Raw genomic sequence first — 17,261 nt, 5'->3', positions numbered from 1 at the left:
ATAATGTCATTTGTACTTTTTAGAGGATTAATATGAATAAATTATGTATAGAATCTTTTAAAAATATGAGTATCATATCTTGAATGCTTTTTCTCTCTTTTAGCTATTTGTAAAATCTGTGAGTTATCATTTGAAACAGAGCAAGTTCTTTTACAACATATGAAGGACAATCATAAACCTGGTGAAATGCCATATTTTTGTCAGGTACATGAATCTGTTACAAATTTATGTATTTCTCAGTAATCTAATTTTAACTGCTTTAGGAAAAATAATAAATTATTTGTTAATGGTTGGGCTTATCTCTCTGTTGAGAGCTAAGGTTTTGAATAGCTGATAATGCTAGCATAGAGCCTTGTGCAGAGTAGATTCTTAATAAAATGTGTTAATTAATTGAGAAGTAGGAAATGGTAACTGTCATAGGATATCTAAAGCAAATGTCAGAATCACCTCAAAACTTCGAAAAATTTTCTAAGGTACTAGGAGTGATTCGGGATAAAGAAAAATTGCCCCAACAAATACCCATGGCTTTCAAATAGAGGAAAATAAATGATAATGAAATTATAGACTTCCTCACATGAAGTCAAGAAGATTGAAAAATAGGAAAAGATCAATTCAGATGAATTTGTGAATATCTCATGTGTAACAAGTACTAAGGGCAGCTAAAATTTTGTACTATCGTATTCCTAATTTTTTTTTAATTATTAACTCACAATATCCCTTGGCATCACCTTCATAAATAGAAAATAGGCTTTGTTGAATAGTGGGTCTCATTTTAATGTTATTTATTGTGAGTTGATTACCAATTTTTGATAATTTGATTATAACTATGTCAGATATAAATGCTCAAGTTAATTAAGTATTTTTTTTTTATTTCTAGGTGTGTAATTATAGATCATCATCATTTTCTGATGTAGAAACACATTTTAGAACTTCTCATGAAAATACTAAGAACTTGCTTTGTCCATTTTGCCTCAAAGTTATTAAACTTGCAACACCATACATGCACCATTATATGAAGCATCAGGTAAACCAGTAAACATTCTTGTTTATTAATCCCATTTGGAATAAAATATAAGGTGGGGCTTAGGACAATTGACAGAATTGAAACTTTGTTTAAATAATAAGTTACAGGTAAAATTCTCAGCTAATAATGATAGTAAATTTCCAACTACCCTGCAAGTCTACCCTCTAGTTATAATGCTATTAAATGGAAAAATTTTCCAGGATTGAATGGAAGAATGGGTCCCCAGACATGATCTTTATGCATATTGGGTATTTTGGAGAAGGGAGTCAGGACTATACGAATTAGGGGAAATTCATAGTAATTCATGGTAATTCATTCAAGGAAGAGGTGGGAGAGGCAAGAGAGGCAAATTTCATATAATGACATACTTGTTCCCTGCTTTCCAATCCTCATTTCTTCTCCACTGCTGTGCACTATTAAAGTATAATATTTTCTCCTGAAGTTAGTAGTCAAAGGGATACAGATACAAATATAATCTTCCTTTGAAGTTTGGACTGAAACAGTCACAGCATTAGTATTTCTACTTCCTTATCCCCTCTCCTGATTCCAACATAATTTCTGTCTAAATATGTTTGGGAGTGATTTCTCAAGACTTATTCACTTCATTCTTTTTCTATTTATCTTCTTCCCAACCTATCTCCACAGTCTTTCAGATTTGATCCATATTTTGAAGGGGAATGAGTAGAAAACGCAACTTAGGTTTATTCAGATTATGCCTTCCTCCCTCATTGATCTATCACTACCAGATATAGATATACTGGGCATTAGGGAGATTGGTGAACTTGAGAATACTGTGTGGCATCACTAAAAAAGAATTTATATCACTGCTCTAATAGGTTTCATAGGCCATAGCTATTTTTTTAAAATAACTTTTTATTGATAGAATGCATGCCAGGGTAATTTTTTACAGCATTATCCGTTGCATTCACTTCTGTTCCGATTTTTCCCCTCCCTCCCTCCACCCCTTCCCCCAGATGGCAAGAGTCCTTTACATGTTGAATGGGTTGCAGTATATCCTAGATACAATATATGTGTGCAGAACCGAACAGTTTCAAACAGGGAGAATTGAATTCAGAAGGTATAAATAAACCGGGAAGAAAAACAAAAATGCAAGCAGTTTATATTCATTTCCCAGTGTTCTTTCTCTGGGTGTAGCTGCTTCTGTCCATCTTTGATCAATTAAGGCTCTCTTTATCGAAGAGGTCCACTTCCATCAGAATACATCCTCAAACAGTATCGTTGTTGAGGTATATAATGATCTCCTGGTTCTGCTCATTTCACTCAGCATCAGTTCATATAAGTCTCGCTAGTCCTCTCTGTATTCATCCTGCTGGTCATTCCTTACAGAACAATAATATTCCATAATGTTCATATACCACAATTTACTCAACCATTCTCCAATTGATGGACATCCTTTCATTTTCCAGCTTCTAGCCACTACAAACAGGGCTGCCACAAACATTTGGCCATAGCTATTTACTATGTTCTTTCTAGGAGAAACTCTACCCTTGGGTGAGAAGTTCTTCTAGTTGTTGAAGAGAAGGTAAATTAGCTAAAGACATGAACATCCATCAGAACAAAATTAGTTTGTGGTTCATATACTTGGTATCAAGGAGACTAGACCCCTTATTTCTAGTGAATGAGATGTATCAGTGGTGAGAAACTCTTCTTAAAATTAAAGGCAGTATGACTCAGAGAAGAGAGCATTGGATTTAGTATCAGAAGACCTGCCTTCTAACCACACAATGGGAAATGCATGGTGCCTTAGAAAACTTGTCACTTCAATTATGTTCTATTCTAAAAATTTAAGTACTTTTAATGAATCTCTTAGTTTTTGAATGCTTAGAACAAGTTTGAATTCATAAGATGTAGAGAATTTCAATAAGGTGAGTGAGTGGTTATGGTGAGAGGGAAGACATTCCTTCATTAGGAAATTTAGTGAAGAAAAACAGATGAGAAAACAAGTCATGCTTATAATATCTATTTAAATAAGTGGTGTATTATGGTTCAAATACAGCTTTTAAATCCAAGGATTCTTAATGTAGGATTCTTTCAACTTATTTTTGTTTACTTGTTTATTTTCTTATAAACTTCATAATACTTCGATATAATTGGTTTCCTTTGTGAATCTATGTGTTTCATGATACACACTTAAAAACATATTTAAGAGGCCCATAGGCTTCAAGAGTGCCCAAGAGTTCTGTATCACAAAAGTTTAAAAAGTGATATAAAGGTTAGGATTAATGTGAAACAAGGTTGAAAGGAAAAGTTGGGGAAAGATTTTAAAGGTTTATGAATGATAGGTTAAGAAGTTTGGACTTTACTTTGGTAAATAGTAGGAAAGTTTTGAATAGTTTTCCTCATAGGGAAGATTAATTTGGCAGCAATGGGAAAGATAAATATAAAGGGAGTAGTTTTGAATAGTTTTCCTTATAGGGAAGATTAATTTGGCAGCAATGAGGAAAATAAATACAAAGGGAGTCAACAAGATTTGTTAAGAGGCTATTTTAATAGCTCACTTAGATATAAATTAAGTATTCAAAGTAAAATAAAATGTTTATGGGATCATGGATATCAAAAGATGCTTTCAGAGATTGTCTGTTACAACATTCTCATTTTACAAATAAAAAGTTGGTACAGTGATTTCTTTTCCAGGATCATAGAATTAATAAGTTACATTAGGGATTCAAACATAAGTCTCCTGGGATCTAAAGCAGGTGTCTTTTTTCATCACAACCCTGTTGGTATATTAGTAGGAGCTTTATGGGTCTTAACAAATAACTGAATGTGAAAGTAAAAGCAGTAAAAGTAAAAGATAAACTGGGAAGTCAGACAAGAAATAAAATTAGTTTGGTTCAGCTTTCTTTTAATAAGAGAATTAATGAGGGAAGTTAAAAATACTGTATAATAGCTTTTGAAAATTTGGAATTTGTATAAATTTATCACCCTTCAAAGAACTCTATTTTTATTGTAGTAGACCTCAAAAATATATTAATTCTACTCTTGTTAATACTTTTAAAATTTATCTTGTTGATATGTCAAATAGATTGGATAAAATTATAAACATAATTTGGTTTTTTATAGTAAAAATGTGTCATCTCTTTTAGCAGATGTTCATATTAAAGCACCCTTTAAAGCTTAGTTAGTTATCAGTAAGCATCAATTTCACTTTCATAATTTTTCCCTACCCGAATTTGTTGTAAGCCTTCAGTATGTTTAATCATGTGAAAGTATTATAAATGAGTATTAAATTTATGCCTTCAAATCTCTGTAATTCATTGATACTATTTGTGAGGACTTATAAAGAAAGAACCTGTGTGTTTATGAACTACATAAGATTTTAAAGTTCTATTCTGATAACTGTGAAATTAAATGAGGGCATTTTCCAGTCATGAGAATTCTATTTATATATTTTTTTTATTTCTCATCCTTTTAAAAAAAAAAAAAAAACAGAAAAAAGGAATATATCGTTGTACGAAGTGCCGACTACAATTTTTGACTTGCAAAGAGAAAATGGATCATAAAACTCAACACCGAACATTTAAAAAACCTAAACAATTGGAAGGATTGCCTCCTGGGACAAAAGTAAGTTTTAAATAAAATATAAGCTTTTTCAATTACATGTAAGCTTTTTGAAAGCAAGAAATTGATTTTTCTCTTTGTATCACCTGTACATATGTGAAATTAATATTTCATGAAGGACAGCGTGGCATAGTGTTAGTGAGTTAAGAGTTCAAATATTCAATTAATCCTATGTACATAGCCTACTATTGATACATACACTGTCTGTGTGACATTTTAATCTCTTAGGGTCACAGTAAATTCTCTAAAACTCTCAGATGCAGAGAAGATAGATGCATTTCTCTCTTGGTAGAATTTTTTTTTTTTACTCCAAATTCCTTGTTCAAATGAAATCACAGATTTATTCAAATTTACATACACATGCATTAGGAGTATTTTCAATGAACGTTATTAGAAGAGAATAGGCAAGCTTTCACAAATGACATTGCATAGTGGACTATATATTTCCTATGAAATGGAAAGTTATGGAGAAATATCTCAATGTTCCTTGACTTAATCAGGAGAGCAAAACACCATCTTAAAGACCTTTTTTCCAACATGTTTTTTTCCAGGTACTTATCAAAATTATAAGTTTTTCAAAATGTAAAAACAAAGGTTACTTTGTTCAGATTCTATGATAATTAATTATAACTCTTGTTTCTTTATCATTTATATCTGTAACTGCTTCTAATTAATTCTTGTAGGTTTTGAACCCTAAGGTAAAGTTAAATTGATACTGAAACAGTATGGATTTATGTAGTCCAAGTGAAAGGTTTCATTTATGTGTCTGATATTTTCTACATGCTGGATCTTCATTTGCTTTGATATTTTAAGATTAATATTGATAATGGCACTTAAAAATTTCAAAACACATCAGTAGTCTTTATTTTTCTAGGTCACTATTCGAGCTTCAGTTGGACCTCTTCAGGCAGGAGCATCAACTGCACCTTCCATTAGTGCAAGCACTTCTACTCTTCAGTTGTCTCCTCCAAGGACTAAAAATACAACTGCAAAAAGTACCGCTGCAAAAAACACCACTGCAAAAAGTACCACTGCAAAAAACACTACAAAAACTACTGCAACAAAATCCAAATCCAAATCTAAAACATATCATGTGCAAAAGAAGCCAGGCCCTGGTGGCACAAAAAGAAATAAAGTCAATACAGCATTACGGAATTTAAGGTAATATCTTTTATTAAGTCATCTCCAAAAATGTTTTGATCTTACATATGAAAATTTAATGCTATGTTTCTTTTTTAAATTCACCCTGTTTTAATAGACCTCTCTAGGACACTGCCTGACCGCTTTATTTGGCATGAAGAACAAGCAGATAATAAAAAGGTGCTTCTTTCACTGCTGTGCACTACTGGAATTGTTCTGTTTAATCTATAATTTCCATATTTTAATACTAAACTTATCTTACCCTGCTTGATTCTCAACTGGTTAATCTTATTGCCTTCCTGCTTATTCATATAAGAAGCATTAACTGATATTACAAGTCCAGGTGACATGGGCACTCATACTTTTCAATTTTTTTATTCATTAGATTTTTGTAGTTTTCCTGGATCTTATTTCAAAGCATATCACTAAAATACAAATCTCTGGTCTCTATATAAAAATGTTGATTTGAGTATTTTAGCTTAAAGAATTAAAATATTAATGAGTCCCCTACTGTTTCAGTTTTAAAATGTTATTTTCATTTTTTTTTTTGTTATTGTTGTTGTTTTATGTTCCCATAAGGTATCGTCGGGGAGTTCACAAGTGCATTGAGTGTTATTCGGAAATAAAAGATTTTGCAAACCATTTTCCTACATATGTCCACTGTAGTTTATGCAGATACAACACTAGCTGTAGTAAAGCCTATGTAAATCACATGATGAGGTAAGATGAGTTGATATTTGTAAATTGTTAATTAACACAATTGAAATTAAGTAGATTTGTTTTGTGAAAAGTCATGTTTATTGTTCCTTATATGGTATGTCATGTTGCTTGTTGATTGAGAAACTTCTAACACCCATAGTGTCCCCCAATATATTCTTGTCTAGTAGCTGTTCAAATGAGAATTGACTGTGGAGAGCAGTCAAATTAGAAGTGGCTAGTATAGGGCCAAAACATTGTTATTTTTTTTCTTGTGTTTTGTTGGGAGAAAATTGATTCAGAACTCATAGTAGTGAATATAATGTAATGATGTTGATTTGTTTGTTTTAAATACATTTGAGCATCCAATCATTTTTGAAGGTGAGTCAGTTATTCTAATAATGCTGCCATCACTTGGAATATTTTTGGAATTCCAGGTTTGGAATTGCTTTTGGATCTTTACTTCGTTCTTTTCAGCATTGTCAGTAGACTAAGTTTCATTCTTTGAAGGTATATTTGTTTTGGGGGGAACAACTAGAATTGATTCAGGTCTATTGATACAGTTACCAGCTTTGGATAATACTATTTTTGACCAAAAATGAATAATGATAATGCATTTTCTTGTGACTCATGAGATTGCCTTTATACCAGTTCCTCTCTGTTATTTTCATTATTTATTGAAATCCAAGACAATGTTTCACCTTCTTGACTGATAAACTTCTACTTCAGGCCTCCTTTCTGTACTATAAGCCTCCTTTACGACTTGTAGCACATCAATGTTATTGTTCAAATGGCTTTGCCTTTGTAAATTGTTCAATTTCTGTTTTTACTGACTTTCATCTGGGTTCCACTTATTTGCGGGGGTTGTATTTTACATCTCTTTGTCATATTGAATGATGTCATATTCAAAAGAATTTGAACTTAGAACTTTTTCATTATACAATCTTCTTTTTTTCTCTTTGTTCTTTATTATTTCAACTACTTTTTTAATCCTTATTCATTAAACATCTTTGAAGTTTTACTTGCAGTTTACCCTCCTTGGTCTGAGTTTTAAGAGTAGTGTCACACTAACAGTTAAGAATTCATCTTTTGTTTTCTTGTCTTGTCCATGCCTCTTCTTAACAAACACTAAGGGAAGGATAAAATATGTTGTCTCTTTCCATTCCTGTGTTTGACTTGCTGGAAATTTCTAGAAAAAAAATCACTTAGCTCAACTTAGTAGCTTTACTGGCAATTCATGTTTCAAAAGACAGTAAGGTCCTAGTTTCCAGGCCTGGCTATGGGCTATGACATTATTACCTCCAGGACCCTGGACAGGTCCTTCTCTGGCCCTTAGAGATAACTTCCAAAGTCTCTTTTCAGTTTTAAATCCTTGATCCTTAGCTATGGACTGGAGGGAGAGGAATAGAGAAGCCTAAAATATGCATCTATTTAGCATCTTATATATGCTAAGCACTGTGTGAAACTTTTTTTTTTTTTCTGAGGCATTTGGGATTAGGTGACTTGGGCCAGAGTCTACAGCTAGGACATGTTAAGGGTCTGAGGCCAGATTTGAACTCAGGTCCTCCAGACTTTAGGGCTGGTGTTCTATCCACTGTGCTACCTAGTTGTGCAAAATTTTTTTTTTTTAAACAAAAAATGTTTCATTTGATTTTTACAACAGCCATATAAAGTAAGTGCTGTTAATATCTGTTTTTCTAATGAGAAAACTGAGACAAAGATCGATTAAATGATTTGTCTGTGTTTACTCAGATAGTAAAAGTTATGGAACTATTCTAATTCCAAATTCCACACTGTCCACTGTACCACAGGACTCTTAACTGACATGAGAGATGGTATTTGCCTTCAAAAAGGTTCTATTCTGGCTTAGACAGAATTAATATATCTGGAACAATTAAGTGCTGAATCATGTAATTGTGGTTCTGAAAGTCATATGTCTCAAAGAAGTAGACCAGTTTAGCAATTGGAATAATTGGGAAAGACTTTGTGAAAGAGGTAATAGCTGAAGAGTGCACATATATTATCTCTATATTTTCTCTTTTTTGTCCTCACAATGAACCTTTGAGATAGATAGTGTAAGTATTATTATCCCCGTTTTACAGATGAGAAAACAAAGGTGAATTGACTTCTCCAAAGTTACATAGCCAGGAAGCGTCAGTTCTAGGACATCAATCCAGGTTTCCTGACGCCAACAGTGCTCTTTCTACTGTACCACACAAGGTAGGATATGAGCCAGACTTGAAAGGCTGAGAAAACATTAGATAAGTGACTGGGAAGAGGGAGAATGGTCCAGATGGGAAGAACAACTTAAACCAATTCATGGAGTATTGGCATAACTGTGAAATATCTATAGGATAGTGACTTGACTTTACTGACTAGGGAGTAAGTGTGCAAGATTAATCAAGAAAAATTTGAATACATTTTTGCACACTAAAGGATGAGCAGGGGAAAATTCTTAATCAATTATTGAAAAACAACCTGCCAAAACCCAGCACTAAGTTGTAAAGAAAACTCTCATTCTTCCCCTCAGTAAAGAATTGTTTTGATGCAACTGAACAATGTGTTCATTATATTTCACCTTTATTGATATTGACTAAGTCATTCTAATGTACTTGTAATTGAAGCAGTTTTGCTCTTATTCAATTCTGGCTTCATAGAATATAGACAGCTGGTGATTGGCTAATCTTGGTTACTGGCTCCTTCTATGTTAAAGTACTCACTGTATATGTAATATAGTGTGGTGGAAAATGTATTGGTCTTGGGAGTTGAGGGATATAAATTCTTATTATGTTTCTTACCCAGCTAATTGTATATATACAGATATGTTTGAAAGTGGAGAAGAGGAAAGAGTGGAGAAGGGATGACCAGAAAGAAAAACTTTAAAAAAAAAAAACCTGTCCCCTCAAAAAATGTCAGGTAAATTAGATTCTCTCAGAAGAGTGAGACATCAGCTATGGTATCCGGTTGCTGCTTTGGAGGATGAATAAATAAAGTTATATCTTTGTTTTATATATTCTTATACAGTGTTAAGATCAGAAGAATACATCAATTTCTGTATCTCTACAGTATTCCTTACATTAAATAGGAGGTTTAGATTAAGTACTTTATTCTTTAGATTTCTATTAACTTCATAACTTCTAATTATATAAGTTTCAAATTTATACATCTGGCCTTGGTCTTTTGCTTGATCTCCAGTCTTGCATTTCTTTTGTGCCGTTGGACATTTTCCCACTCAGTGTCAAATTCAAGTCTCTCTAAAACTGAATTCATTATTTTTCCCATCTTCTACTACATTGTATTTTCTTTATATATTAATGCCAATCTACCATCCATTAAAACTTGAAACCTTAGAGATAACTTCCAAAGTCTCTTTTCAGTTTTAAATTCTTGATTCTCAGCTATGGACTGGAGGGAGAGGAATAGAGAAGCCTAAAATATGCATCTATTTAGCGTCTTATATATGCTAAGCACTGTGTGAAACTTTTTTTCATTTGGGATTAGGTGACTTGGGCCAGAGTCCACAGCTAGGACATGTCCTTTGTTCTTCCTTGCCTTCTGATCTTCATATCAACACAGTCTTAGCAGTCTTTCTCAACTATCTTCATTCATCTTTTCATTTCATTTTCTGCTGTCAACATATTAGTTGAGTCCTCATAACTTTTTTCTTGCACTGTTGTAAAAATTTGCAAATTGATTTCCTTGTTTTTGGTGATTTTAAAACAATTCTACTTTTTCTATAATTTTCTTAAAATATTATTTTGGTCCCGTAGTTCCAGATTTCAAAATTGTCAGTAATTCTGTATTGCCTTTTGCAGCATTCATTCCCTAAATTTCAAAAGCTTTTCTTTTGATTGCTTTTCTGCTTAGCCTCAGCCATCTCCTATCTCTCCATCCTTACCTTTGCTTTTTGGAATCCCTGCTTTCCTTCCACATTTAGCTCAAGCATCTTTGTGAAGCTTTTCCCAGTCCTTCCCAGCTATTAATGCTTTCTTCTTCAGCTTTAAATGAGTTTTGTATATACTTAAATATTTTGTAGATAAGGAAACTGAGGCTCACAGAAGTTTAAGTCTAAGGTAAGTCACTTAATTAGTAAATGGCAAATCATGGATTTAAACCTAGGTCCTCTCTAAATACAGCACATTTTTTACTAACCTTACTGCCTCTCTTGATGTTTCCACCATTGAAATGTGATGTTCTTATGGGCAAGAATTATTTTGCTTTATTTTTCTTAATAAGTGCTGACTGATTACTTTGTAGTCTTTGTCTTTGTATCTACAGTGCTTCCTGCCTGTCATAGTACCTCACTTAAGTAGGCATTTAAGACTTGACTCCTTTTTTTATTTAAAAAGATCTCTCCTTTTTTATAAGTCACTATGCTAGGCATTGATCATACAAAGACAAATATGAAACAGTCCCTCTCCTCAAGGGGCCAATATGTTATGGGTGAGGTAGGGTGGAAGGGAGGAGATATAATGGGTTCATAAAGTATCAAATATTTTCACTGGATAGAACACTAGCAATGTTCTTAATCAGAAAATTTGTACATAAATGCAGTGTTGAAGAACAAAAGGGATCCTGAAAAGTGAATATGAAAACAATCTGAGTATGGCACATAGACAGTGCAATATTGTGAGGTAGAGGTTTCAGAAATAGTGTTCCTTTCTTTCAGAATACCATTTTTAAATGTTGTTATCTGACCCAATTTCTTGCAGTGTATGCTATGAGATGGGTTCTCGATCACCTCTGTCTTTGCTCCTTTAAAATATTTAAACATTCAGTTTTCTCACATAATAGAGTGGTAACTGCTCCACACTGTCTTTTGAGTATGGGTTAATTAAATTCTAATCTTACATTTATGTTTTTCTTTATTTTGCACTTAAGTGCCAAAAAAAGTATTCTATATATAAAGCAATACAGGAAGAATATTTTCACTGGAAGTCACAAATATCCACATCACATCACTTGTTTTTTTTTGTTGTTCTTGTTTTTTAATAAATTTTACTTTTCAAAATTTGTGCTTCCTTTAGAATGAACTTTCTTTCTTTGTTTCTTTTTTCTCTTTTTTTTTTTTTTTGCTGAGACAATTGGGGTTAAGTGATTTACCTGGAGTCACACAGTCAGGAAATATTAAGTGTCCAAGGCCAGATTTGAGCTCGTGTCTTCCTGACTTCAGAGCTGGTGCTCTATTCACTACACTAACTGCCCCATGTATACATTCTTTAAAAATAAGTAATAAAATTAGTGGCCCCTTTTTTGTCATCAATATTGCTCACCTCATTTCCTTTTTCCTCCCTCAACTGAGAAAAATGAGAAAATGAGGGGGAAAATCTTTGTAACAATAAGCATTGCCAACCAACATATAAACAATAGCCACATCCAAAAATTCGTGCCCCTGCCCATTATCCATCCATCACTTATCAGAAGGTTGTATATTAGGCTTTCTTTCATATCCTCTGATGACGTATTTATTAATTGCTTTGACCAGCATTCTAATTTTCCAAAATATTTTCCTCTACCATGTTGTTCTTGTATAAACTATTTTCATGGTTTCCCCTATGCTAATTCTCTGAAATTGTCTCATCATTACTTAGAGCACAATATTAGGTTCATGTGTCACAATTTGTCCTGCCATTCTCTGAGAGTCATTGAACAGGCAACCTAGCTATTACTCTTTTAGATTCTAGCTTCTTTCTTTGGCCCTGTCCCTTTTATATCACTTTTTCAGATCAGGAAGTTTATTTTGTTGGTGATTATTACTCAGATAGTACCCTTTCTCTTAAACTATTCCTATCCTCTCTCATTTCTGTGTTGAATTTGATATATTTCCAAACCAGACTGTGTGTATGTGTTAAGTACTGCATCTTCATATAGCCTTTTCCATTTGCTCAAATAAATTTTAACATTCTAAGTTTCTTATTATGTTAATATGTCAAAATTCTTACTTTGATTTTTTTCTCACCACAAATGCTTAAAAGTTTTCTATTCCATGACAGGTATAATTTTTTCCCCTCTGTAAGATTAGATTTTCAGATTATGTTATTTTTAGTTCTAAACTTATATCTTACCACTTTGTGAAATATTTCATTCTAAGATCACTTCTGTATAAGCTGCTGAATGTTCTGTAACCTTTCCTGTATTCCTTTGGTACATTACCTGCTGCTTTTTGGTTAGATTACAGTATTTTTTTCTTTGATATGGGTTTTCTAAATTTTGAATGTGACATTCCTTCGACTTTTAATTTTGAGGTTCCCCTATCTCAGGAGATCCTTTCACACTTGTTACCTCAGAATCTTCTTACTTAGTTATATTAGTATTTGGCTTACTAAGTTCTTTTTCATTGACTTTAGACATCTGACTTTTTGTACAGTTGTAGAATATATTGCCCTGAAACCAACTTAACTTGTCTTCTTGAATTGCCCTCTGCTCCTTCCTCCTTGTTATGACTCATAAAGATTCATGTTTCTGTCTGAATTGTGAGCTCTTTTGTACTTGCTATAGGAGTTTCGTGTGCTTGTACATTTCTCTCATAATAAATCCAGTTTGAACGTATCTTAATGAAGTTGTGATTTCTGATTAACAAGTAGAAGTCATTTACTGTAGTTTCTTATTGGATTTTTTGATAATTATTTGGTTTAGTGTAGACTTTATACCTCCTATTGAGGTGACCATGTAGGTAAGAAGCCTCAAGCATTAAATTTTTATAATCATTATACTTTTTTCTATGTATTTATTGTTCCCTGGAGAGAGACATAGGAAGGTAATGTATAACTACAAGAGGTGAATTTGAACTGAGGTCCCCTTCCTCATGCACAACTGTAGACAAGTCTAGATCTCAGTTTAATATTTTTTTAAAAAATTAAACTTGATTGGAGGTTCTTATCCTTCTTTTGTGTTACTTTTAGCAGTTAAAACCATGAACCCCTTCTCAGAAGTATTTTTTAAAATCATAATTGAAAAATATTCTTAAACTTTAGTTAGTGAAAATAAAAGAAATAATTTTATTCCTGAAAACTATCAACAGATCCTTTGCATGTGTGGACCGTAAAAGGGTAAAGAACTTTTGCACTAGCTAATCTTACTGATGTTTTCCTGCTCTAAATATATGATTCTTAAAACTAGTACCTTAAAAAAAAAAATCACATTACAAAATTGGACTTTAGAAAATAGGTGTTGATCCAGCCTTCCTTTGTTCTTTTAATGATGAGGAAATTAAGGCCCAATAGAGTTAAATATCTTGCCTCAGGGTACACAGGTGTAAATTTTAGGTTTTGAATCCTACATATTCTGGCAGTAATTAAAAAAAAAAATGCTTCAAAGAATTTTCTATTATTATTGAGCTATTATTTAAATAAACTTATATAGACTTGTTATAACTGAACCTAGAAATTATTTCAATATTCATCTGACTAGATAATTTAATAGCAAAATTATTTAGTAATTAATCCTTATAAATCATTGGGCTTTTATTCATTCATATAAAGTTCTTAGGCAAGGGAAATGAAGGTTTAACCAGAGAATCATAATTTAAGATAGATTTTTGACCAAATGGCTCTAAAAAAAAAAGGAAATTATATAGTAGGTTATTTCTATTGAATATTTAGTGTGTTTAAAGAATTGTTATGTTCTCCTTTCTGAATATGTTCTTTTCAGCACTGACAAAAGGGGATTTTAGATTTAAGCAAAGCTAAAAATATAGGCCATGTTTGCTGCTTTAAGAAATGAGGATTGCAGTGATCTATCAACAACTGCCCCTTGATCTCAAACTGGACATCCTGTGGACATCTTATCTTCAACATATACAAAATAAAATCCATCATCCTTTCCTCATAAGTTTTCTCTTCTTAACTTTCTTCTTATTGAGGACACCTAGGCTTGCCAATCTCATTATCATTGTCATCTTCAACTATCCCTTTCCTGTCATTCAGCCTCCTGTCCAATCCATTGACAAATTTTACTGTTTCTACCTTGCCAGAGCCTCTTGTATGTCCCCTTCTTTATATTCATGCTGCCAAAGCCCTAATTTAGATCCTCATGACTTCTCATCTAGATCTGATAACTGATATCCCTTAACTTTCTTATCACTTCAGTATTTCTTGCACTCAGCAGCCAAGGTTTCTCTAAAGCTTTGGATCATGAATTACTCCTTATCACTGACCTTAACTCATTGAGCTTCAGGGATTCCCTGTTTCCAAGTTCAGGTAGAAATTCCTGACATTTAAAGTTCTTTATAACCTGACTACTTCTTCATCTTTGTAATCATTTTAAACATTATTTGCTTCTGTGCACTCTAGGGATATTGGCCAATTTGCAATTTCACAAGCTCATCTCCTGTTACTGTACCTTTCCACTGGCTTATCCCCTCATACCTAAAATGTTTTGTCCCCCATATTTAATACAGTTCAATTTTTTCCATCTTCAAGAGACTTTTTCTAAAGTCATTCTTCCTCTCCACCCCTACCAGCTGATAATTCTTTCCCTGTAAGAAACTTTGTTTTCTTTTTTTATTTAATATATTTTTTATATACCTCATTATTTAAATGTTGTCTCCTTATTTGAATGTGAGCTCCTTGAAGGGAGAAGCTATGTCTTTGTTTCCTTGGCATTTAATCCAGTTCTTGCCTTATAATAAGTAAACTCTTTTAAAAAAAATTGGAATAAATTTTTAAAAATATAGTTGAAAGGGAACAGCTAGGTGACACAGTGGATAAAGCAATGACCCCCAAAGTCTGCAGGATCTGAATTCAAATTAAGCATCAGACACTTAAGAGTTAACAGTTGTGTGATCCTGGGCACATTATATAACTCCAAAAGCCTTGCCAAAAAAAAATTATACAGTTAAAAAAAAACATTTAATTCCACCAAGTCCTCAGAGAAATGAGAGGAAGATGGGGTTTCTCATTTCTTTTCTGGGAATAAGCAATAGTCATTAAAATTACATTCCCCCAAAATTTCCATTTTAATTTTAATAAGTAAAATTATTAAGTCAAGATTGCCTTTAAGAAAAGGAGACTTTTTTCTTTGAATATTTCTTTCTCTAAATCTTCAGAAGATTTTGTCCTCATTAATAAAATCATGATGCTTCTGCTTCTAAATACAGAAATTTCCGGTATTTCTCATGGATCTTAACCATTAAGAGATTAAGTTAGTGCTTACATTTTGTCAAAAATTGTTTTCCTTTCCTGTTTTCAAGTATCCACATAAATGAAATTACTGAATTTATATTTTAAAATTTTATAACTAGAAAACAAAAGATTGTTTCCTAAACCATAGAAATAACTGTAGCTATCTAGAAAATATAAAAATTATCATTCTCCCTGCCTTTTCACACATAATCTTTTCCCTAGGAATACATAACTGCTTCTATGACAAGTTTTCAAAACAAGTATACAAGTAATTTAAAATATTGTAGGATTATGAGCAATTAAAAATACTGTTTTAAACAGTATTGTGGGAAATGCACTTTGCTGGTTTGTAACAGTGTACTTTATAAATGGTACATTTTTATTTTAAGGGGGGGTTTATTTTTAATTTTTTTAATCTTTATTGAATTGTGCATTCAAATATACTGTAATATATATTGTGACATATCTTTGCTTTAGAGTTAATTTTCTCACACATAACTGAACAGGGATCTAGAGAAATCCTGAAATTGTTAGTAAATATTAGACAATTATTTTTTTCACAGTTAGGGTTTCTATGCATTGATTTTTAAGTGTATGAAAGTTGCTCAATCATTGAAGTGAATCAATCTGCCTTGTAAAAGGTGTTCTTTCATTTTTTGGCTTTAAAGAGGAGGGTGTTTATATTAACAACAGTTTTGCTTTTGTTAAACTAAATTTTCTTTCTTTTTTTAAAATAGCTTTTTATTTACAAGTTGTTTGTGTGGGTAATTTTACAGCATTGACAATTGCCAAACCTTTTGTTCCAATTTTTCTCCTCCTTCCCCCCATCCCCTCCCCTAGATGGCAGGATGACCAGTAGATGTTAAATATATTAAAGTATAAATTAAATATACAATAAGTATACATGACCAAACTATTATTTTGTTGTAAAAAAAGAATCGGACTCAGAAATATTGTACAATTAGCCTGTGAAGGAAATCCAAAATGCAGGCAGGCAAAAATGTAGGGATTGGGAATTCAATGTAATGGTTCTTAGTCATCTCCCAGAGTTCTTTCCCTGGGTGTAGCTGGTTCAGTTCATTCCTGCTCCATTGGAACTGATTTGGTTCATCTCATTGCTGAAGATGGCCATGTCCATCAGAATTGATCATCATGTGGTATTGTTGTTGAAGTATATAATGATCTCCTGGCCTGCTCGTTTCACTCAGCATCAGATTGTGTAAGTCACTCCAGGACTTTCTGAAATCATCCTGTTGGTCATTTACCGAACAATAATATTCCATAATATTCATATACCACAATTTATTCAGCCATTCTCCAATTGATGGGCATCTACTCAGTTTCCAGTTTCTGGCCACTACAAAGAGGGCTGCCACAAACATTCTTGCACATACAGATCCCTTTCCCTTCTTTATGATCTCTTTGGGATATAATAAGCCTAGTAGTAACACTGCTGGATCAAAGGGTACAGGTTAAACTAAGTTTTCATCTAAAATTTTTAGACTCTTAATTTGCTTTTTAAAAAAAGCTTCCTAATTGTTCTTAATAAATTTTATATATTATTATCTAAGTGACTTTAAATGGTAGACCTATATTTTATTGAAGTAATTCTCTTGGTAGTACTTCAATGTTTCTAATCTCATTTCCATTTCTATATTTAAATTAGAAACTAATAGAAAGCATCCTTTTGATATCAT

The 17,261-nt window shown here is 32.5% G+C and overlaps 1 protein-coding gene across 6 annotated transcripts in view; it reads left to right on the top strand.

The window, feature by feature from the left end:
- Positions 1-17,261, top strand: part of ZNF280D (zinc finger protein 280D) — a 94,526-nt gene that overhangs the window by 46,366 nt on the left and 30,899 nt on the right. For all 6 annotated transcript variants that reach the window (XR_007951024.1, XM_051980711.1, XM_051980710.1 and 3 more), the window contains 5 exons: positions 104-204; positions 878-1,024; positions 4,478-4,609; positions 5,481-5,767; positions 6,326-6,466. Coding sequence is in view for 5 of the 6 variants with exons in the window: in XM_051980711.1 (XP_051836671.1) it covers positions 104-204; positions 878-1,024; positions 4,478-4,609; positions 5,481-5,767; positions 6,326-6,466 (808 nt within the window). In the remaining variant the exon portion in view is untranslated. The remainder of the gene's footprint in view (positions 1-103; positions 205-877; positions 1,025-4,477; positions 4,610-5,480; positions 5,768-6,325; positions 6,467-17,261) is intronic.

The sequence above is a fragment of the Antechinus flavipes genome, chromosome 2 (assembly GCF_016432865.1).
Source record: "Antechinus flavipes isolate AdamAnt ecotype Samford, QLD, Australia chromosome 2, AdamAnt_v2, whole genome shotgun sequence".
NCBI lineage: Eukaryota > Metazoa > Chordata > Mammalia > Dasyuromorphia > Dasyuridae > Antechinus > Antechinus flavipes.
This window is presented reverse-complemented; position numbering and strand designations above follow the sequence as displayed.